The sequence below is a fragment of the Miniopterus natalensis genome, chromosome 4 (genome assembly GCF_054644295.1).
Source record: "Miniopterus natalensis isolate mMinNat1 chromosome 4, mMinNat1.hap1, whole genome shotgun sequence".
Taxonomy (NCBI): Eukaryota; Metazoa; Chordata; class Mammalia; order Chiroptera; family Miniopteridae; genus Miniopterus; species Miniopterus natalensis.
In genome coordinates, this window is record NC_142084.1 from 52,645,939 (window position 1) to 52,671,092 (window position 25,154).

Consider the following 25,154-nt stretch of genomic DNA (forward strand, 5'->3'; position numbering starts at 1 on the left):
AATTAATTGAACAACTTTATTCACATTTCAGTTGTACTTTTAAGAAAATTAATTAAATACAATCTACTACATAATTCTGAGTGTTTATCGTTGTTGTTTCTTAATTCTAAAGTTACACATTGTGGAAACAAAATATCTGAATTAAGTCTCACACTGAGTATCATCAGGAATAACCTGGGTTTATAAGGTTTAATTTTTGTAAAATGTATACCAGCTACTGTTAGGGGAGTGGTCATAATATTCAAATACAGATTATAAATTAAATCATGGAAAACTCAAATTCTTCTGGGAAACTAATCTAGGCTTTAAGGTTATTAATCCTTTTATCTATTTATTAATCAGAAAAAAATATTAACTTGATGAAAAAGTTAAATTCTATCAATACAGTTTTATTCCTTAAATCCCACCAAATAAAGCAAAAACAATGACACTATTCTAAGTGTGAAGTCCCCTATTCTATTTGGAATCACGACCTATCTAAACCAAATAAAATGGTCTCTGGCCAAAATCATACAAAATGTCCCCATTACTACCTTGAATATGCTATGATGCACTGACATGATTTTATGTTTACTCATTAGTGGCTTTAGTAAAATTTATAGTTTTGATAATTAAGCCTAATTTTTTTTTTTTTAAATAAAGTTTTTAAGAACAATCGTTTGCTAAGAAAATCAATTAGAACACATTTGCAGTTAGAGGGACGAACTGTGAGTTTGTGTCTTCAATAATTATTCAAAAAATTACAAAGCTGCTCCCACGCTAATGGAGCAGAGCTCTCAGTTTAACTCAACTGAGCAAATGCTGAGAAATGCCTGGGAGGCCTCTCTGGTGTTTCGTCTTGCAAGATCAGCAGAAACAGTTAAAAGAAAAGTGCTGTTCATTTTACATTTTGTAAAATGGTGATACTTTGGTCTTCGGAGATAAAACAATCAGAGTTAAACGTATGCTAAACTACACAGTCAAAAACCTTAAAGTATTAAGTGTAAGACCATCTAATAAACCAGCAAAACTAAGATCTGAGTCTCCCTCCTCTTTTTCAGAGCTTCGTACTAAACCTTCAAGTGCAGTTGTTTTTTATGAATTTGTGCTGTTGGTTTCCAGGATATCTGGGTCAGGAGGAAATAATTCCAAACATCTATATTATTTATAGGAAGGAAATATCACTGTATCTATTTTTACTATTAAGTCACAGTGCCATCCTTTATTCAAAAGACAACTGATGAGCATTATACTACAATAAATTATATGGTAATAACTAATGATGCATTAACAACTATGTTGTGATTTATATTTTAAAAGTATTTTTAGACTTCAGGTTTGAGATCCAACATGGAAAGAGCTTGAAAGGCATTATTCCTGTTTTTACACCAAGAAAAACAAAAGAAACTAAAGATTGCTTACTTTTCACACATCTTTCAGAGAACTGAGGTTACACCAGCCTACAAATCTATGAGTCTGGCAAATCTAGAGATACAGCGCCTGAGATGCCTTTACCTCACAGGTAAGCTGATGGGTCACATAAACAGGTCGAAACACTAAAATCGTAGTTTTGATTTACTGCCGGAGGCTGAGCATGGACGAGCTTGAAAGTGAGAAACTCCTGGAAGCTGTAGTCAAAGGGGGAGGGGCTCACACTTTTGTAGGCTGTTCTTCCAGGAACCCCACAGGGTCCTCAGGGAGCAGATTTAAGAAAACTCCTCAATGCCCTGGTAGCAGGAATGGAAGAGTGGCCGTCCTGAAATCTCAGCCCCTTCTCCCTAACAAGCTCCTCCTCACTGGGGGCCAGGGATCAGGGCTTCATCAGTGGGCAAGGCGGATACTCTACCCAGGGCAGGGAAGGAACTCGGCTCCACTCCAGCCAGACTCACAGCCAGGATGTGCTGCCTTGGGGAAGAGGCCACCGCAGGCATAAACTGATAGGGGCACAGAAGCGGCAATTCTGTCAGAAAGACGAAGGCTGAGTGTGGACTGGGATGAGGAGGAGGAACTCCTGGATGCTTTGGTCTTAAGGAGCCTGCGTACGTAATGGGCTCGCCTTCTAGAAACCCAAGGGAATATCAAACTGTGGCTCTGGTAAGAAAGGAAAAGAGGAAGTATTTTGAAATAAGCCCAGAGTTTTCTCCATAGCAGAGACCCCCTTTCCAGGGGGCTAAAAAACACTGTCAGAGCCTTTTCCCAGCTAGGAGAAAAAAATTCTCCCAACTCCAGGGCCCTCCAACCTTCCTATTTTACCACCGGGAACAAACAAACCAACCCATAAATAAATAAATGTCATACCTGACAGGGGGTAAAGCTTTAGGGACCCAGATTGGGAACGCTGTAGACAGTGAAATCGGGGTGAGGCAGGGGGAAAGACCTACGCTCAGAGGAGGGAGAGAACCACTTCCCTAAGACACAAATCCACTAAAATACTAAGACAATCAGAAAATTAGCAAACTCCCCCTCCTCCATGTCTTACCAGAGTCTATCACAGCCCCAATAGTAGTAACAGTAAGCAACACTGAAAGAGCTGCCGGATGCTAACCCACTCTGAGGAATAGTACAAAGGGAAGCTCCTACGAGAGGAGAGTACAAAACACTGACACCGGAGGAATCTGAAACCTCAGAAACATGGGACACAGCTCAAATCCTAGCCACAGTAACATAATCCTCACACGAAACGCTTATTGACCTCCGTACTTACTACCCCATATATTCTCTCCAGCTTTCAACAAAAAAAATTTTAAGGCATGGCCAAGTTTTAAAAAAATTTAAAAGTCTCAAGAGACAAAACAATCCATCATGAAAGCCAATATCATTTGATTAGATATTCAAAGGATCAGATGGGGAATTTAAAATAATTATGATTAATATTTAAAGACTAACAGAGAAGAGGAAACATGGAAAACCAGATGATTAACATAAGCATAGAGATTAAAACAAAGAAGAATCTAAAGAAAGTAGCAGAAATAAAAATCAGTGAGTTTGAAAATAAGTAAACAGAAACTTCCTAACGTACAATGCAAAAAGAAAAAATAATGAAAGACAAAAAATAAAAACAAAGCACCCAGAACATTCAAGAACCATGGGACAATATCAAAAGCTGTAACATTTGCTTACTCGGGGTAGCAGAGGAGAGGATAGCAAAATATTTAAAGAGTAATAGTCATGGACTTTTCAAACTTAATATCAGACACCAAGCCCTGGCCAGTGTGGCTCGGTTGGAGCATCATCTTATACACCAAGAGGTCATGGGTTCGATTCCAGGTTAAGCAACATACCTAGGTTTCAGGTGCAGTCCCCGCTTGGGGCACGTATGAGAGGCAACCCATCAATGTTTCTCTCTCTCTCCCCCCTTCCTCTCCTCACCAAACCCCCCCCCCCACACACACACATTTTACCAAATCATAGATTGAAGAAGTTCAGAAAATACCAAGCAAAATAAATAGACAAAGGAAAAAAAACCCAAATCAACAGAAAAGCTACACATAACATATTCAAACCGTAAAAAGTCAAAGTATGTTAAAGAAACCTGGGTTGGGGAGTGCTTACCTACAGAGAAACGAGGAAAAGAATTATAGCCAACTTCTATCAGCAACAATACAAGAGGAAAGTGAAGTGAAATCTTCATAAACACAAATTCATTTAGTTTCAGCAATTGTTTCCTGCCTACCATCTATAACCAACACACCCTAGAAGGCGTGAGGAGAAGGGTAGGTGGCTGGGGGAGGGCGCACAACTCAGGAGAGGTAACAAGGTCAGGTTGAAAAGGAAAGAAAAGGCACAGCAAAGCAGACTCAAAGAGCTCCACAGCAAGGACTCACTAGGAAGCAGGGAAGAATCCGTTATTGGTAAGAGAGTTCTCCATGGGTCTCCTTTGTGTCAACGCCCATTGTAACAGCTTTTGTTTTTGCACTATCTTCTTAAAGATATTTGTAGAGGAAATGGACTTGGGAGATTGAGACAGGAGCTGCCTACAGAGCAGATGGCACATGTGATGCTCTCCAGGAAAATCAAGGTGAAGTCTTCCCCCGGGGCCAAGTTTGGACACGTTTACTATCAGCCTCCTTCTGACGGGGGGTTTCCTAAGCTTGGGGTTTTTCAGCGGGGACTGAAACCTACTGTGTCCACAGCAGCCGCTCCATCTCTCTCCTGCGGAACTAAGGGTCAAGGGGAACAAATGTGAACATGAACCTTATGCTGTGAGCAATCAGGTCCTTTGTCTGTAATCTAGGCTTTGCCTGTCTGCTGTCAGCATCTATGAAATTATGTAGGTTAACTTGTTGGCTTCCAAGTTGGGAAAAAAATCCCACACCTTTAAAATATAGAGATCCTTGAGGAATAGAAGTTGTAATTTAGGTACTGTGCTAAGGACATTTCATCTACTTCAATTTAGCCTTCAAACTGATTTTATTTTAGCTATATTACAAAATAGGAGACTGAAAATTAGAGTGTTGCACTATTTTTTTTCCCAAGGTCAAACTTCAACTCAGTGGCAGGATCACTAATATAAGTATATAGATGTCTAACCACAACACCTGTGAGTTTAAGAACTAGGATTCACCAACTCCCTGGGTAGTTAGGTTTTAAACATAATACTTTATAATGATCATAATTTTTAGAAATGTAAATTGTAGAACTTGATCTAGTACATGAGATATATGCAAAACAGACAGAAAATCAAGCCAAATGCAAATGTAATAGCTTACTGAAGGAAGTAATGCCTAAAGTTACAGAATTCGAATACAAGTTCTTTTCCCTGACCTAGTTAAGCAATTGTACCTATATGTTATATTTAACATATGAATAGAAAACATCAAAAGGTTTTGCTAGTACATCTACATGTAAAGCATTTTCTGTAAACAAATAATTGTATACTTTATCTATGCTATATTTAAATATGGCTAAAATCTGTAAGAAAATGACCTGATAGAGTAACTGATATACTGTTTTTAAAGGACATACAGAGATATGTTACCCTTAAGTATGTGAGTCATTAATAACTTATGGGTATTAATTTGGGATATGTTGGTAATTGTTTTTGATAATAATGCCACTTTTCTGTACTACTCTTGCATATTTAAAAGAATAAGAAGTGGAAACATTTATATTTGCAAGAAGTTAAATTCCTATTAAGTTTAATATATAGCTTTGGATTTTCTGGTAGGTATACTTTTTTTAGTCTGTACATATACAATTAATATCAGTATAATTCTTTAATATGATATTCTTTTCAGATATTATAGCACTTGATGTAATATAAAGGATATTATTATTAACAACAATAGAAGTTAGCAGACAAAAGGTATTTTATTTGAGAATTTTTTTCAGCTAAAGTATTTACTAATTCTAAAATCAAATACTTCTTGGATATGGAAGCTCTCAAAAAGCCCACCACCAATGCATCCTTTAAAAAAATTTTAAAAGATATATTCAAGAAAACCAGAGAAGACAATATGAGAAATAGAAACACACTGAATCCAAAAAATTGTGGATACAGAGTAGTACTAAAAGTTACAATTCAAAAAAATATATGAACAGCCCTAGTTGGTGTGGCTCAATGGTTAGAGCGTCAGCTGTCAGCTGGTGCACAGAAGGGTCACAGGTTTGATTCCTGGTCGAGGGCACATACCTGGGGCGCACGAGGAAGGCAGTCAATGGATGTGTCTCTCTCACATCAATGTTTCAATCTCTCTCTCCCCCTCCCTCCCCCCTCCCTCTCTCCCTCCTGCTGTCTAAAAATCAATGGAAAAAATATACTCAGGTGAGCATTAACAAAAACAAACAAACACACACACACACAAAGAAGCAGAATATATGTACTCCTTTGTTCATAGCAGTGTTATTTACAAAAGCCAAGACCTGTATACAGCCCAGATGCCCATCAGCAGATGAGTGGATAAAAAAGCTGTGGAACATTTACACAATGGAATACTACATGGCCATGAAAAAAGGAAATTTGACCTTTTGCAAATGGCATGGATGAACCTGGAGATTATTATGCTAAGTGAAATAAGCCACTCAGAGGAAGACAAATATTGTAAGATCTCACTAATATGTGGAATCTAATGAACAAAATAAACTGACAAAACAGAAACAGAGGCATGGATACATGGAAAAGACTGACAGCTGTGAGAGGGGAATGTGCAGGGGGAACTGGATGAAAGAAGGTGAAGGGATTTGCCAAAGAACACACATGAATAACTCACAGACACAGAAAACCCTGTGGTGATGGCCAGGGGGAAGGGGAAGGGGGCTGGGGAGCAATCAAAGGGGGGGAGGAGATGGGGGCATCTGTAATAGTGTCAACAATAAAAATAAAGTTAAAAAAAAGTTACATTAGTTGCAGATGAGAGTTTATTGCAGGCTTAGACAACCATGTCTGGACTGGAGCAAAAGGGTAGTTTCAGAATGGACAAAGTCCAAGTGGAGGGCAAGTGGTGGCAAAAAACTGGAGCGTTGTCTGTCACATTTCCATAAATTCAGTAAGTAATTGAAATAATCCTGGAAGGCAGGCACCATGAGCTTCTTGTTCACGTGTGTTCTCATTGCCCCCAAGTTCCACAGATGCAACGGGGGCTGCCCCAAGGGATCACTGCAGACAGTGGATCTGCGGGATATAAGCCAATCTGCTCAGAGAAGCAGAGGGCTTTACTATTCTGCAATTAAATTAATGTGTACACTAACCTGAAGAAAAACACTATATCTAGGGTCCAAGGATATTTGCCTGAAAAGGTTGTTTAAGACTTGTAGAAACACCATGGAGAACTGCTTCCCAACACCACTGGAAATGCCAGTGGCATCTCTTACAGTTTTATTCTTTTATCAGAAAAAAAATCTATTCAGACACTTCATGGACAAGAGCCGTGGTTTGACTATTAACTAAAATTTAGCAGTATATATAGTAATTTCTTTATCAATTCATCTGTCAATAGACACTTAGGTTGCTTCCATACCTTGGCTAGCATGAATGAGAACACCGGTATCTCACTGAGAGAATGGGTTCACATCCTCTGGGCATACACCCTGAAGAGGGATTGCTGGACGATACAGTAGTTCTAGTTTTAGTTTTTAGAAGAACTTTCATGGCTTCCCATAAATGTTACCCCAATTTACAGTCCCACCAATAGTGTACAAGGGTTTTCTTTTTTCCACATCTTCAAAAAAATCTGTTGATGATATTTGAATATTTTATAGGTTTTCTTCTATTTCTATGGCTATCTCCATTCAAACACTACATTTCAAATTATGAAGGTGTGTGAGTGTATTTAGATGCATATTGGGGTGATGGTAAAATATTAGTTATACAATTTAAAATTAATAAAAATTTTAAGAGATTAGATATACAAAATCAAAATAGCTACATAAAACCAATAAGAAAAATATTTTTGACCTTAATAGACTCAAATTTAAAACAAAAGAAAAATGCCAATTAAAAGAAGCTTTTGAATCTAGCCATTTGAACGAATAACCTAATGGAACACTTATGATATATCATAGGTCAAAGAAACTACTGCTACGTAGATCACTTAAGATGTGTCTATGGTAGACTCCTTTGAGTTTGGATTTACTAAGTGCAAAATAAATATTTTCTAAGGTCCTTTCCAAAGCTCTTCATCTTTGGTCCTGAACTCCCTTCTAGATTTAGGATTGCAAAAAAAAAAAAGTTGTTTTAATAAGTAAATTGTTTTGATATGGGAGTGAAGTAAGCGGAGTCAGAATGTCACCAGCTCACCGTTAATGTTTATACGCAGCCGGCAGTACAGCTGCGGAGGGGCCCCACTGGGGCCTCACCGAGAACATGTGGAGACGCCGCTCTGGCGGGGGATGTTTAGACGGTAAATACTGAGAGCTCGTGAGGACTGTCTGAGAGCTTCAGTGTGGGCAAAGCGCACTTTGCTGACCTATGCAGCTCTCCGAAGATCTTGAGATGCTTGCTCCTGCCCTGACCAAGATGACTCTGATTGGCAGGGGTGCTAAACCATGTCGCGGTCCCTGGAGCGAGGACCCTCAGAGCGGCCGACCCTGCCCAGCCACACCGCTGACTGGCTTTGCCTCGCAATGCGCTCTAGCAACCAGGCGCTTCACTGCTGCACTGCGCTGGAAGTCAGCTCCTGGCTGGTCAAGCCACCTCTCCCAAGAAACCAAACTTACATAAAAAGGTAGACCTTTGCTAAGTTTGGATTTCATTTCTTTATCTCCTCTTGCCTGGAATGAGTTGTACCATTAAATCTGTCGTTTGTGTGCGTTATGTTTTTTCTTTATTGGCTTATTAAGAGATATTATCTTGTATGCCACTGGTTTGTGAATTATTATAATTCTCGAAGTGATCCTATGCTAAATAAATTGCTGGCAAAGACACAATCAGTCTCTGAGTATAATTTTGCTGCCGAAAACAAAACATAACAATATACAAAATCTGTGTTAAATGGTCTGTTCATAGTCCATATGCACAATTATGAATCTCATATTAACCTAACTATATAAAATATATGAGGCTTTAAAAATCAGCTAAAATGTCAATAATCTGTGAATGAAGTTGATTAATCTTCCAAATGATCATTCTGTATTTATAATCAAACATTTTTTTTTTTATTGGAAAGGAGTAATACACTAAAGAGATCTAGAAACATTGGCCTTTGTAATCTTGATTTTATGAGTGAGAAAAGCAGAAAACTGTGTAGTTAATGTACTGATTGAAGAGGGGTATGCTCAACTATTTATGTAAATTCAGAATCTAGAATTTTAAAAATGTAAACTACCTATTTTTCTTTATTTGGATTACTTGAATATATATATTTGGATCAATTTATGCACATCTATTACTGAATACATTAAGAGAACAGAGGAGAACTTTGGTTTCTCCTACTATATAAAGAAAATGATTTTTTATTAGTTTTAATATATTTCAAGTCACTTTAAAGAATTCATTAAGCTTTTAACATAGTCAAAACTTACTACGGTGTCAATTTGACCTCAAATGTAGGAAGTCAGGAAGATTCAAGAACTATTTCATTGTTGGTAGTTTGTCTCACTTTTTCTAGAACAGAGATGCTACTAAATCAAATTTCCTGCACTACACAGTAGACTGGAGGCATGCTTCCAATGCAAATGATGGTTGAAAGGTTAGAAATGATACTAAGCTAACTTTTAGATTTCCCTTCTCTTGGCCTTTGGTTCTGTGTAGAAATGACATTCAATATTTTCTGTATTGCTTTTCCACAGTAGCGGGCAAAATTCTGTACTTGTTTTGCCCTGACAATCCATCAGAGCAGGATTAGTTTAAATTCTTCTTGCCTCTCTCTCTCTATGCACAATTGAACACAAATGATCAGTATCCCTGATGATATGACTTTAAAAGAAGGTTCCTTCTTGACATATTAGTATAAACACTGTACAGAAGCTTTGAGCAACATGAAACATAATTGCTGTTTATTCACAAGGGATCCTCTTCTCAGATGCAGTACCTTCCACATTTAATGCACACTGGGTTCCTTTGGTAGTTTGTGGGAGTTTACAATAAATTAAAAATACATCAAACATATCTTCTCATTCAAAATGAGTTTAAAAGCAAGAAGTCTTAGTGAATTCTTAGTAAAGGGTTGTGATGTATTATAGGTAGACACTTATTATGACTACGCCTACTCAAATGTTTTTAATAGCCTCCAATGAAAACAATAAGATGTGGATATTGAAGACCAAGGTAGGATTTACTTCAAAACTAAGAGTGATTTGCAGAGGAAAATATATTCAGTTATGTAAATAGGAAGTGGGAATGGGGGATGCAAGAGGTATTGAAGTACTTCAGTTAAAAGAAAATTATAATTACTCCTAATTATAAAGGGACTAATTAATATATTCAAGGTCATGCCTGAACATCCTCATTTGAGTTAAGAGAGAGCAATGGATTGGGAGATGGGGGTGGGGAGTCCAGAAGGAATCAAACTCTGAAACTGACTCTAGGCTGGGGTGAGGCAACAAGGGGGAGGCTTCTGGAAGACAGTTTTCTTCCACTGGTTGGTGTTTTTCTGCACATTTTCTAATATTTAAACACTAGCTTACAATTAATTTGCAAATCAATGAATTTACTTTTGAATAATACAATCAACTAGTTGCTTTACTAAAAGCAATTCTATAACAGTTTTTAAATTCTAAATTTTCTCTTGAATATCACTTAACAAGTAAAAACAAACATAAGTGGAATAATTGAAGTTCAGAAGTTATATCTGTAATAAAAATTTATCGTGGGACTGTAATACAGAATATCAAGTATACCATGTTTAAGAAAATACACAGTTTACATTAAATAAGCTTCACATTTTCTTATCTGGATATCTGTTATTCATATTTTTTGAGAAAATAAATTATTTGCATTATGGACCAATGATAATAATTGTTAAATTGTACAACTCAGATGGTTATAAAATATATGACAAATGTGGATATTAATGTTCTGTAAAATAGTCTTTGACTTAAAAACACACACACATGCTTTACATTTCCTTCTTTAGCTATAGCTGTGAAGAACTGAAACTAACAGCCATGGAGATATTTTTAAATGCATAAGCAATATCTTAAATATAAAAGCAATACCATGCCAACCACAATAAATAATCAATGAAAAGTCAAATTTTATACTATTACACATATCAGGTTCAATATATTTCATTATTTTATTAGGCATCGAACCACTAAAAATAAAGGATTAAAAACACTAGATCTAAGTTATGAAGTTATTTAGTAGGAAATTTTATACACACATTCACACTCTATATGGGGTAGGAAACTTTAATTAAAAACATTAATACTAATTGTCTGACCAGTTCCACAGTGAGCCAAACTATCATTTAATATGTTACCACTAATCAGTTGCTTGCTCCAAAAGGGGGAAAAAATGGATGTAAAACACGTTGCAGACATAATAACTCATGGAAGGAATTGCTTAGATTTCTTATATAAGGTGGGCATGTAGGAAAGAAGCATACAGCTATTACAATTAAGATAAATGTAAATCTATAGGAAAACATTACTTGCTATAATAATTGAGGCTAAGGGAAAAAAGTTCCCTTACAATATAATTTCTGCTAGAAACATGTATAAAAGTAAGCTTCACTGTATACATAAATGACACTGACCTCCAAACATTTTAATAGAGAGAACAAATATAAAAATGTAAATAAGTTTTCATCACTTACCTTTCTTAACATTTCTGCTTGTACTTGCTGACTTATCAGAAGGACACGGACAATGGCCTTCACACCTGACTGAGATCTGTTTTCCTAAGACACATGCCTGATATTCTAGTTTGCACTGTACAAGAAGAGAAAAAAAAAGGTAATTCTAATATACTTAGTTATAACAGTAAAAACTCAAGAATGTGACAATAGTAAGCTGCGATTCTATTAACATATGCTATGGGAAAAAACTGAATGGAATAGAACAAAGAGCATTACACTTGAGCTCAAATCTTAAGAGAGTACCTCTTCTTAAATGTGACATTTGGGGCTCGTTTTTTAAATGTTCTCAGCCTCAGTTTTCCCATATGAACAATTGGGATGACACCTAAACTACAGTGTTTCAAGAATCAAACAGCAGTAGCAGCCATGAGCCAGACTCTTCTCAGTGAATGTTAATAAAAGCTGAATGAAATTAAAGGTAAATAAGCAAAATTACTAAGGCACATAAAGATGGTTTTAGTTTAGGTTTGTTTTGGTTTGATTTCCTTTGTAAACATTACTCTTTGTTAGTATTCTAAGCCAGAGTATTCATAAATCATTCTTAATATAATATTTTGTAAATGCACATTTGATATGATTTACAATATTGTAAGACTACTCCATATTTTAAAGAGGAAATAATTATCTTCCTACCCTAAAATACATTGATCTTGCTAATTCTGAAGTAATGTGATTTCTTTAGTGGCTACGTCCATAATTTACTCAGTACAAATTATTTTAAAATTAAATACTGCAGACTTTCTGGCTCCCATCGACAAATGCACCAGTGGCTAATTTAATTAAGTGTCAGCTGATACCAAGAAGCACTGAATCCACCCAATGACTAATTGGATTACTCACATCTGTAGACAACATTTTTTCCCCCCTTGTCAAATAACTCTCTCTGGCAAAATTCTTAACTAGCCCTACAAAAAATGATTTAAAATTATTGCACTTGAAATATATATGTAGTGGCTTAGCAGTCCTTTTTGGAGAAATAAGCTATTTCAAAGATATTTTTTATTATTATTTAATATTTCAAATAATTAAAAAAATGATATTGCCATGTAAAATCACAATAAATTTCAAATGTAACGAATAATTCCCTATAGCTAATCAAAAGTAGAAATAAGTAGTAGTAAAGCAATTGTGAATGCATTAATGAAAGCAAAATAAGTTACATAAAACTTTGAGACTTCAAATTTAATAATCTTTCCTGTAACTTCTTTTAACTTAATATTTCAGAACCCTGGATCTGATCATAATAAAATCCTGACTCATGACACAATTTAAGAAAAGTTCAGGAGCAATTATAAGTGGTTTATGAGCAGATAAAGCCAAAAACAATATTATAGTTAATATTAAATTTTGAAAATGTTAGCTCCCTTCAAAGGTGTTATTCTATAGTCATTTACATCTTAAATGTGGTTATTTTTTAGCAATGATATTTTTATTCAGAGAGAATGAAAGTTCAAAAAATACTTGAACAAGAAAAACCCATGAGTTATTAATTTATTAAAAAAGAGGAATTTCATTTTTGCTCAAAAGTTGATCATTAATTTTATAATGTTATTAAGCAAATAATTTACAAGAAAAAGCACAGTCTTTATAAACAATTATTTTCACTTTCATCAAGATTTACCTTTTTGCTCCTTTTCTTTGACATAATTAAAAATTTCAAAGTTTTCCTTAAGATTTGCATGATATGAAAAAGTTATAACTTTGCAAAAGAAGTACTTCATAAGTGAAACATTTTTGCTTCAGAATGATTCTACTGCACACCTTTTCTGTGTGTGTTTCTGTAGAGAGCAACAGAATTAGATGTACAGCAAATATACACCATGTGTACAGTTACATGAATTTAGCTTCTTGTAGTCAAAAAGCCATTTAGTTTTATCAGCTTATGGACTGATTTTGAAAAGAGTCTTCGTGAAGAATATTATTCAAAGAATAATAGGTTATTAAAAGTAGTATTTAAAAAAAATTTAGCTACATCCACTGATTGCATTTCTAGTTAATAATGTTCAATTTACTTAATTATCACAAAACTGAAATATTTATAAAGGTATAAGTGAACCAAAATATCACATAAAGGGCATACTCATTAGTCTATAATTACCCCAAAATGCAAATACTGTACTGAAAGACATGATTAATGCATTCTTGATTAAGAACCCAGGTGCTGAGAACACTTAAGTTATGAGTTATTGTGAAAAGCAAGCCTGCAGAATGATTTTTCAATAGTGCAAGTTGACACTTGTCAGGGAAAGTAAGTTAAAGTCATTTGCTTTAATAACAAAGAAGAAAACATGATCTTACTATTGGAGAGATCTAAATTAGTGTTTTTTGATTGACAACAAGAAATTACCTGGAAGTACCTTCTCAGTCATCCTCCAAGGAAATAACTGATGCCCCCAGCATGCTGAACACTTAAGGCTGGTAAGTAACTTCAGACTTTCTGATTTCTGCTTACCACCACTCCACTTTTTGGTCCCTAAGACCTATTCAAATACTTTATTATCATAACTATATAATTAAATTAAATAAGACTTAATATGATCAAATATTAGGCAAAACAGAGGGCTGGGTTTCCATGAAAAAAAATTTGAATGGCCTCGACTCAATGAAGGTGAGCGATATATAAAAAAAGTTTGAATCTAAATAAGTGTGTGTAAAATGAATCTGAAAGAATAGGGATACAGTTTTATAAAATTTACATAATATTCTGTCCCTTTGGGCTGCTTTGCAAAATGTCCTTTAGCTTTTTGTTCCATTTTAAATGGAAAACTTAGAAATTCACATTTTTCCCAATAATAACTGAAGAAAATAGTGTTTGTATTTCGTGCATCAATACGTGCCCGAGGGTGGTAAAAATAGAGAGTGTTGGAAGCCAAATCAATGTAAGGAGAGAAAAGCTTTTCTGACAATTAGAACTCCCCTCAAAAATAGACATTTATCTCACAGAACATGGAATCTTATCAGGGACTTGCATATCATGTAGAAGTTTGTCCAAGATGTCCTACTGAGTTGTCTTCAAATCTGAGTTTTTATGATAAAGTTAACTCATATTATTTCCTTTGACACTCAGTGATTTAATAAGAGCTTATCCTAATGATTCTGATGATATGCTGGAGGTGTGATTTTGATCAAGTTGGCATACCCAAGCCAAAAGCAAAACCTAGCTTTTGTTAAAGAGCAGATCAAATGGAAACAGTGCACATCTATTTCTGACTGTTGATCTTCCAACATAAAATGATCTCAGCTCAGACAAAGTACTCAAAGGGAGGTAGACGGGACAGTTAAACACCAAATACTAACAGATGCAACACATCAAAATGGTGACGTGTAAGAAATTTTCTATCTTTCAAAATGTACATATAGCTACTAGAATTAATAATGGTTATTATGAGAAAATAATAGAATGCCTCAAATATGGAAAAAAGTTAAAGAAAGAAGAACAAATAATAGTACAATGTTGAAACTCAAAATGCAACAAAAGACAAATGCTTCCCCCTTTAATATTAAACACTGTTCTATTTTATATTTTGTAAAACCCTCATATTTAAGATTTCAAAAGCAATGATTTCAAGGGGTGCAGCAGTGCTTCTCAATCATGGGCACATGTAAAAATCATCTGGGGGGGGGCTTTTAAAATTCAGATTCACAGCATCCCATCCCCAAACCAACCAAAGTATAATCTCTGCAGCCAGCCAGAGCTGGGGACCGCACCATAAAAAGATTAGCTTTCTATTTGCCTTCCCGGAAAAAAAAAAACACACACACACACACACACACACACACACACACACACACACAGAATTTTTTATAAGCAATGTTCATTCTTAAGGAATTCACCATTATTTAGTTTAATTGCCAAGCACTCTATGACTAAATATGATAGAAAAATGTTCAAAATCATCCAATGTGGTGTCCCAAGGGAATTTATGTTACGGATGCCCTGCTGAGTTCTAAAACATTAATATTACTTATTGACTTCTGCTCAGCAGATGTAGTATACAATTTACACAAGTCAGTGACAAATATATCCATGGTCTAATACAGATGTATCAGGGAACAATTCTTAGTTCCTACTGAAGCTTGACAATATAATCAAAATTGACTTTGCCTGAAGTAAAGAAACAAAGACCTTCATCTTTTGTGTCAATTTCAGGAATGATTGCCTCTCAAATAACCTTGAACAGACTTACATTTTTATTTTTCTGGCATTGCTGAATTTGAAAGAATTCAAAATAGACTGGTTCTTTTAAGAAGAAAGATTAAGTCAACTTTTTTAAAAAGTCAATCGTTTTTCTTAACAGGAAAAAAATCAGATACCGTTACAAGAATATTTCTCATGAAAATCACAAAAGTCCCAATATGTTCTCAAGCAAATCTATTTTTCCATAGTTCATCTGTTCCTTTGACTTTTTGTGCATACATTTTTAAATACTCTGCTTAGAATTTCTAGACAAGCTGACAAATTCAGAGATTGAACTCTAATAATAAAATAATTATTCAAATTTGGGCACATTGTGTAATGAGGCATAGTTTCCAAAATTATATCCTAGTATGTCATTTGACTAAAGTCTTCACTTGGATACCTTCTGATAACCCTCTGCCTCAGCCCATCCCCCAGCTGCTGGACCTGCTATGCTTTGTAATGACCTTACCGTGGATATATAATTTACAATTTCTACTTCCTAAATTGAGCTGAAGGTAATGAGGAAAGATGATGGGTCTAAAACAGAACCTGAAGGAATATTCTTGATAGTAGTAAAAAAACAAAAACACCTGTATATCAATGCAGGGGTTCCAAAATAGAGAATGATAATAATAAAACCTGGAGAGCAGGTCTGAGCTTCGCTCCTGGATGTGGTCCCACACTCTGGACTGATAGTATCTTGCTTCTGACTAATCCTGATCATATTACCCAACTGGGGGATTAGAAATTTCAAGCAAGGAGCTTCATAGGCCACACTGAATTTAGGCTTTGGAGCTCACCATTATTGTGAGCTTGAACACCTACAACCCCCAAAAAGCTGTTAATTGAAATTTACCCTGTCAGAGTTTGCTTAATCTATTGGCAAAGTTGAGTGAGCCAAGAACCAGAGAAAGATCCTGTGACCCCTGCACCCATCTTCTACTTTTATCTCTGGGAAAATAATAAAATGACTTTCTCAAGAAGGCACTTGCCTCTGTGGTCTTTGTTCCTGATGCAGTACCCAAATCGCCTTGGGCACTACTCTACTTACAGGGGAGGAAAAACCTAAATGCCTTAAAATTAAGTCCAATATACATCTACAAAGTAAACTTCCAATAAACTCTAAAAAGTAGAGTTTGATATAGGTTCTCACTGGGCTAAGATCTCTATTTAGTTTCCATTATTTTCTAAAGCTCAGCCTCACTGCTATCAGCGCAGGCATGTTAAGATTAGGATTGGGGATCCGAGGTGGAAGAATCACCAAGATGGAATCGATAGAAATGAGGATGGTGATTTGGGGTTATTAAAAACTCACGTTCATTGGCACCATGCTCCTTATATGTCTTTCTATGTCAATAAGGCACTTATTGAGAGTGATACATACGCAAAAATATTAAATTAAAATTCAAGTATGGGTCATTCAGAATGGTTTTATTGACAATATTAATGAGACCATATGATTGTAACCTGGGCTTCACAGTGTCCCCATTATAAATGAGAACAATGGGGAAACCCCATGGAATTGGAAATACATGGGAATTAATCTGCTTATGATAGGTGAATTTAGTCTCAAGTGGGAGTACGCCAGTTATGTTTCTCTAAAATCATCAGACAATGCTTCCCATATGGTCTCAACAGATGGGAATCACTTGTGATTGTAACTCTGTATACTTTGAAACTAAATTGTGAAAGAACTGATCATCTATTAGTAGCATTCTGAAGAGAGCCCCAAACGAGCAGGTGCTAGACTAATGCCAGCCGTCTCCAGGGACCACCGCGCTCGGGATACACACGCATCAGAGCCGCCGGCGCGTATGTTCCCAGCGCTGAGAAAGACATACATCTGCCTCAGCTGCATGCCGGAACAAAGCCAACCTCTCTCTCGATGTAACTTTTTCGATGATCAATGTTCATCGAATAAAATTAGGATTAAAAACTGCTTCCCATGTAGCTCTACCTACCAGTTTGAATATTATAATATGCATCCTTAGCTGTAATTTAATAAATTAGTATAACGGTTTGCAACCATGATCCTGTGGGATGTGATAATATGAGATAGAGTCATTCTCCCTTGTGCTGACAACATGAATTTTCTAAGCCTGCAAAGTTAACATTCACCAAGCTCAAGGTCATACGGAAAGGACCAGTGACACACTCCCTTCTCTTCTAGCATTATCGACATCTATATACATCTTAAAACTTTAGCAAACAGGTATATGGCAGCTTAATTAAAGGTACACAGTACTTGGCATCCAAAATGTACTCTGAATATATTTACTGACTGATTTATCTATCTTATTGTAGTGCTTTTACCAAGTTCAGCAACCATAAAATCCAAGTGGGAGGCATAGAAAAATATTCACTGAGACACAGTATGATTCATAAAGAGGTATCCACAGAACAAAATGTTCAAATAGCCCCAAATTTTTGGAACTCACTTATGCAGTAAGCAAAACCAGATAAGAACTGAGGTAAAGTTATTTTATAGACTTCATGCATCCTATTTAATGTGAATATTCCTTAAAGAGCTGTTAATATATTTAATTATAGGATAAATTTCCTCTGGGGATAGTACATACTATGCTTTTCAAACATATTTTGCATAATAATACCTTGTTAAATATATATTGTTTTAAATTCACAAATCTGTCCCAAAGTTTCAGATAAGAGGTTGTGAGACTATATATTCATTTCTCACATTAAAAAACAAACAAACCACAAACTCATCAATGTCTTATTAGATACAGTTCTTAAAAACTCCAAAATATATGAAAATAAGAAGGCAGATTAATGTAGAGGAGAGAACAGGCACTGAATCAGAGAAGGCATTAAATCTTGCTTTCAATGTCAGCTAATACATAAAATTTGTTTTATCTTTCTAATCCTTAGTTTCTCATTTGTTTAAAAAGTTTTTAGAGGCTTAAATAAAGTAATATAGGAAATAAAATATGAGATAAAAGAAATAATGATACTGACAGATTGTAGCTCTATTGATAATAATTATTAACATTATATGCATGGTAATAATGCTAATCTCTTTCATAGTAGCAATTAAGGAAATGTTAGTTTCAATATATTTGAGGGTTCAAGTGTTCACAGTTTCAGTGTTTCAAACTTTAAAAATTATTAAATAGGAGAAACAAATAGACATTGAATCATACTTCAAACAAGTGGGATCATTCACATTATTTTAAAAGTTAAAAAAATTATTTGGATGACCACATTGGAGAAATAAGAGATTTAAGCACTTACTCATACATTTTAATCATGCATTTCATACTAAATGACCATAATTTTTTTTACCTGTGAAGAGTAGGTATGACCATCTGAGCCACAAACGGGGCTGGAATAGACCGCTGGGCACTGCTTGCAGGCGGATGAGACAGGGCCCCTCCACTGCTTACGGCCTGCTCCTGCATCTTTCATACTGTTAAAAAAAATAAAACAGCCGGACTTCATGCATTTATTTAAAAAACAAATAAATTTATACTAACAGCGCATTTTTTCCACTGGCACTCCAAATCTTGAAGGTGAATGAGAATCAGAAATGATTTTACCCTTTCAACCTATTAATCTGTACAGTATCTTTTATCACAGTATTTTGTTTCCGAGGTCAAGGTTTCCCTATAATAAAATGATAATCTATTCCTTAAAAATATTTTGCTAATTACATATGGGCTAGTTATATTTCATTACATAAATTTTTGTTTTAATTTCAGTTCAACATATTTTTGATAAGACTCAGAAACAGAAACAATTGCTCAACAATAACGGACTCACACATGTGGAGCCCTCTAAAAAGCCTCTCTCTCCTATACCCTAGTTTCTCTTCAGATCCTGTAAATCTTTTGCCTCTTTAAAAAGCCTCCCTAGTATTCCATCAGGAACAGTTTCAGAAAACAGACCCTAACTCCCCGGGTGTATCCAATGTGCCTGAACATAAGAGCAGCTTACTTTAGAGAGAAGAGCAACGAAGAACTGTGCTTTTCCAACAACCAGTGTTTAGGGAGCCAAGTTAGGGAGGTTTAGCGATGACCCATCCTCTTTTTATTGTGTAGAAATGTTTCAAAATAGATCCATTAGGCTTTGATCGAGGATAACCTGGGAAAACCCATTCTCTTCTGCTACCTGCACTTACATTTATTCATTTTTCCACTTTGATCAAATTGCTTTATTGTTCTATTTGTGTGCACAATGTACCTAGAGAGGGGTAAAAGCCTAAAAATAAGAATATTTAGAAGCACTCTAGTAAGTCAGTACTCATTCATTAAAATTGTTTGTAGAGCATAATACAATGTCTATATCGGGATTAAAAAAGATGATTTACTAGAAACATTTGCTTTTCATTTTCTTTTCATGAATAAGCCAAACATACAGGAAATGGATCCCAAGGCTATTAAGAAATATAGTAAGGATCTTCGTTACAGGACAAGAAGTGCAAACTATGTACTTAAATTTTGATAAATGCAGGTGGGCACTAAGGAATGTTTCTTGCCCTGGCCCGTATGGCTCAGCTGGTCGGGAGCCGCCCTGCGCTCTGAAAGGCCGCCAGTTCGAATCCCGGTCAGCGCACATGCCAGAGCTGTGGGCTCGATCCCCGGTGGCCGGGGAGCTAATGGGAGGCGGAAGCTCGACGTCACTCTCTCACATCAATTTTCTCTCTCTCCCCCTTTCTTCCTCTGAAAATCAGTAAAAATATATTTTTTAAATGTTTATGATTCTCTCTTCTCCTTCCTCCCCGCCTCCCATTGCTTGTTTCCCTCAAAAGATTTTCATGAAGCCTATCATAATTCCAAATGCATTTTCTTCATTTCAATTCTGTAAATTCTGCCAAAAGACCACTTTAAAATCTTGCCTGGCCACAAAGTTCACCTCGTAAGAGACACAAGGGAAAAAATAGCCATGTTGCTATTACTCATTAATTAGTTGGTACAAAATTCTAATGGAAATTAAAATAATGACTGGAAATCCTGAAACAGTATTCTATACCACTTCAAAACGTATAAATTACAGAAACGGAGTGAAAGAGAATAACTATTCTACTTGCATTTTTCTTTCACTTTGTGTAATCAAAACAAGGCATAAAATTATGCAAGTCATCTGCTCTTCAGATACATACGGAGAAATTATTACCAATTACCAAGTTGAGGCTGCTAATCAATAAAAAGTATTTTATCAGAACAGGACCCATATATGTTTTTTGCTTTGTGATATATATACACATATACTATGTATACACTATGAAGTATATTACATATACACACACTATATTCCACGATTCAAGGCACTCAGTGGTATCATACCAATATACCTCTTATTATGTTTCTAATAGCTGAAAATTTAAAATAATAAAGATTAATTTATACTGTTGCTAGTGTTTCTTTACAGGACTTGCTCTGATGCAGTTGAACTATATCATCTTCTTGTTTGCTGAGCTATCTTCTTGTGTTCCTGATTTACCTTTCACTCCAGTCTTCAGTATGAGTCCCAGCATCAGTCACGGATGAAAGAACATCAATCTCTTATTTTTTCTGATAGCTACAATGTTAATTACAGCTACATCTGTTTAATCAATTATGATACTTGGTTTTATGTTTAGTTAATCATGTTGTGCAATTTAAAAATATAACTTGAACATGATTTTCGTGTTTTAGGATTTACACTGATTTGGGAAGGAGCATAAATGATGTTACCAAAATGGTTAGCAGAAACAAATTTCATTCCAATTTGATTTAAGTTTCATATGTCATCATGTCATTAATCAGTTTGGGCAAGTCAGAGCCTCCCTTGGTCTTAATTTCTTCATTCATACAATGCTAAGCTTCATCAGCATGGATCATTTGATTTCGAGCATTCGAAGAGTCTATAAATTCTTAATAAAACTGTTTATATGAAGGCACTCAACAGAATTTAGGAGCACAGATAGCATATATTGGACACATTATAATTTTAGAACTTGAATTAGTGATACCAAGTGGAAGAAACATATCACTATGGTGTGAAGGATGACGCTGAGTGGGGCAAGAGATTGCTACAAATGCTGAAGCTGCAAAACTTGGTTACTTCAAGGTAGCCAATGAAAGAGACTAAATGAACCCCGTCTTGTGATAACTAATGAAAGAGAGTGGATAAAACAAGGTTGTGTTTAAAGAGGCATGATTTCCACAAAAGTATGCCTGAGAATCAAATAATTGCTCTATTACGATATCAAGGAACATTGTCAATAAATCATAAAAATAAATATCTTATATTACATATTTCTCTAAAACCTCATAGTTCCTGGATATGAAATCACATATTATAAACTTCCATCCTATAGGCCATAAATACACAAACCAAATAAAATGACAATTTATTTATTATGTGTTTATCAGTATCTAAGTCTTAAATTTTTAGGTGTATTTGTTTCTCTCTCTATGCACCTATATTAACGTAATTCTTAATGCGTCTGCTTCAACTGAGGAATTTGATTATAATCTGATAAAACAGCATTCAAGTGAACAGAATATTCTGTGAGTATCTAGACTAAAGACAGCTTAGTGTATTTCTTGTCTGCTCAATACACCTAACATTTTCCTTAGGCAATCATTGTGTATGTGTGTGTTTTAAGTTCTGCCTGAGTTGTTGCAGGGATTCTTTCTTAAGACACAACTGCCAAGTGATGATTTTTTTCCCTACTGGCCATAACTCTTCAAGAAACAAGGCCACCCTTACTTTTTCATCATGGACCTTAGAAAAAACAGATGGTATAAGCAAGGTGCAGTAAATTACGTTTTGGGGCAAAAACATTATATGACAGTTAGAAAGCCCTTCATAGAACTTAAAACGATAGTGAGCAATATTTGCTTTATGATTTCTGTACTCTGTATGACTGTAATTTAAGTGATGAAGGAAAATAGCATAAGCTATCAATTTTAAGTAAAAGACACACTCTAAAAATAAAAATTAAATTTTAATTCATACTAGAAAACATTATTAAATACATAAAAATAAATTGGCATAGCTTACTCTGCAATATGAATAGAAAATCTACTTGCTCCATATATTTTACAGAGAACAAAATTTACCAAAAATGCCCACTTGTAGACATATTTTAAAATATAGTAATAGGAAAAATAAAGTAAAATACAGTGATAAGGTGATTAATAAAATGTATCTTTTAAAACTATTCCTAACATAAATTAAATTAACAAGTAGATAAATGACAGCATAGGTCCTCCAAATTTTACTTAAAGACTCACCACCACCAATAAGTGTTGTCTAGAGAATATATCTGGCTAATTAAAACTGAAATTTATGTAGTATAATAAATAATACAACACCACATATGTGTTTCTGATTTAGAAAACCAACACAGAGGAACTAATATGTGAATTGGTTCTACTAAATGTGTTGACAGGTGTGTTGCACTCCAGATACGAGCATATGAACGTGATTCCTAAGTCTACATCCCATATCTAAAATAAGAATCGGGAAATTCTTCAATTTTTCAATTATTCATGTTCCTAGATAAAGCAAGCTTTCAACCATTAACTGTGATATTCCTTTAACCTTAAACAGTTCTATAATGTCAGCACTGAGCAAAGTATGAACTAAGATTTGAGTTCACAAAAATGTGATTCTTAAAGGTCAAGGAGATTCTATATTTGTAAAAATGTATTCACATTTTAAAAATAACAGTGACAGATATGCAGCTTAAAAGGGAAAAATATTCTACCTAAAAGAAAATGACAATGAAACAATGCAACATTTACCAGAAGACATGGGAAAAGATGGTTTGATTATTCAAAATATATTTTATATGTAAAAATATGCCCTAATTATGAAAAATCCTTTTGACTTGTTTTTATAAACAGAAGGAAATATTTTAGCTACTGCTCAATAAATAGGCTTGAAAGCTTTATCAGAAGCATTCTACAATTAAAGGCCACACTTTAAGAAAACAATCATTAAAGGTCATCCAAAACTCAGGGAAGGAAAGCAGAGCTTCAGGGAAGTCAGTGCTACTGGCCTCTCCTCCTTGCTTACTGCTTCATGGCAAAAGGAAAGTTAGAGAAACTGGAAAGAAGAAGCTTCCATGTTTTGCTTGAGTCTCATTTATAGACTGAGAGAAACGACCAAGAGCACAAAATCTTCTCTATACATGAGCTTTTACAGTATTTTTCAAGTTAACTGATAAAATTCAAATGTCTAAGTTTTTCACTCCACAGTTTTTCCCTCTACCAGATTTTAATTCCTGTGCTGAAAGTGTATACTTTTAAGCATGTGTTGATGCCTTCCGATAAAATCAGACAAGGAAATGTTCTTCAAGAAGTGCTATCTCAATAACTTTTACCATATCTAAAAGGTTATCAGAGAGGCCTTTTAAAAGACTTTATTTTTATTTATGATATATAGTTACTTATAGCTACCTACCATTTTCTCAGAAATGAATTAGGCATTGTCAAAACCCCATCACTAGTTCGTCTAATAACTTTTCATCTTCTAACCTATAAATAGTACCTCTGTACCCTTCTAAATACTGTTCATATATTTACTCATGAATATACCTATCAATGTGTTCAGGAACTATTTTACAATCTGGAGGTAACAGATAGATGGAGTCACTGAAGTCATGGGTCTCAGAATTCGTTTGGGAACAAAATAGTAAGCCTGGAACAAGGTTTTCCTGTTGCTCAGGAAGTAATAAGGACAACAGAGAGCTTATCTGGCCAACTTCTAGTCATCCTTGACATCTCACCTTTAGATGCCATTTCTATGGTAAAAATTTTTCTGACTCCCCAAGTACACTTTTACCAGCCTGTGTCCCACATACTCACTTTATATCAATTCTATTTTAACAGCCATTCATACGGTTATCTTTTTAAAAAAATCAAACTATACTCACGACACCGTAATTCCGAGTCTCTGTCTTGCCCCCATGACATATGCTGCACCACTAGGAGACAGGACTGTGCCAATACCCACCTCTTCCCTAGTTTTGCTATTTCTCCTAGCTTTGAAGTTTGGGAGACAATGGGGCCACTTAAAGCAAAGGCCTACATTCTGTGGCCTAAAAATACTTCTAACCTCTTTAGGGTCTCTCCATTCAAAGAAAGTAGAAAGCAGGTGGCCAGCAACAGAGATCATTTTAATCACACACGACTGTAAATGAATTGAGCTTAACCAAAGTATTTTCTAGAGTCACCACACCAAATACGCTGACACACTCCTGATTTCCCGTTAAGTCATGCTTGCAGAAATAGAGTAAATTGGGAGTGTATTTGTTTCCTATGTCTGCTGTAACAAGTTACCTAAAACTTTCTGGCTTGAAACAACAGAAGTTTACTTTCTCAGAGTTACTGAGGTCAAAAGTCCAAAATCAGTTTCACTGGACTCTCTCAGGGAGCTCTAGGTGATAATCTGGTCCACGTCTCTTCCATCTTCTAGTGGCTGTCAGCATTCCTTGGCTTGTGGCTGCATCTTTCTCTGCTCTATATTCACACTGCCTTCCTCTCTTTGTGTCTGTGTCAAAATTTCCTGTGTCTCTTTTATAAGGATACATTGTGAATGCATTTAGGGCCCACTCTGAGAACCCAGGATAACCTTTCCCTCTGAGAGATCTTTAATTTAGTCACAAATTTCACCATATAAGGTAATCTCTTTTTTGCCTTATAAGAAACTATGCACAGATTCTGGCAATTAAGATGCAAATATATCCTTAGGGCCACCATTCAGCCTACAACAGGAATGCTACACAGAAAAAGATTTTACCTCTC

At 35.3% G+C, this 25,154-nt stretch overlaps 1 protein-coding gene across 1 annotated transcript in view; it reads right to left on the bottom strand.

The window, feature by feature from the left end:
* Positions 1-25,154, bottom strand: part of SPOCK3 (SPARC (osteonectin), cwcv and kazal like domains proteoglycan 3) — a 283,598-nt gene that overhangs the window by 66,292 nt on the left and 192,152 nt on the right. The window contains exons 5-6 of the mRNA XM_087816540.1: positions 18,700-18,823; positions 11,175-11,289 (exon numbers count right to left, since the gene is read on the bottom strand). Coding sequence (XP_087672666.1) covers positions 11,175-11,289; positions 18,700-18,823 — 239 coding nt within the window. The remainder of the gene's footprint in view (positions 1-11,174; positions 11,290-18,699; positions 18,824-25,154) is intronic.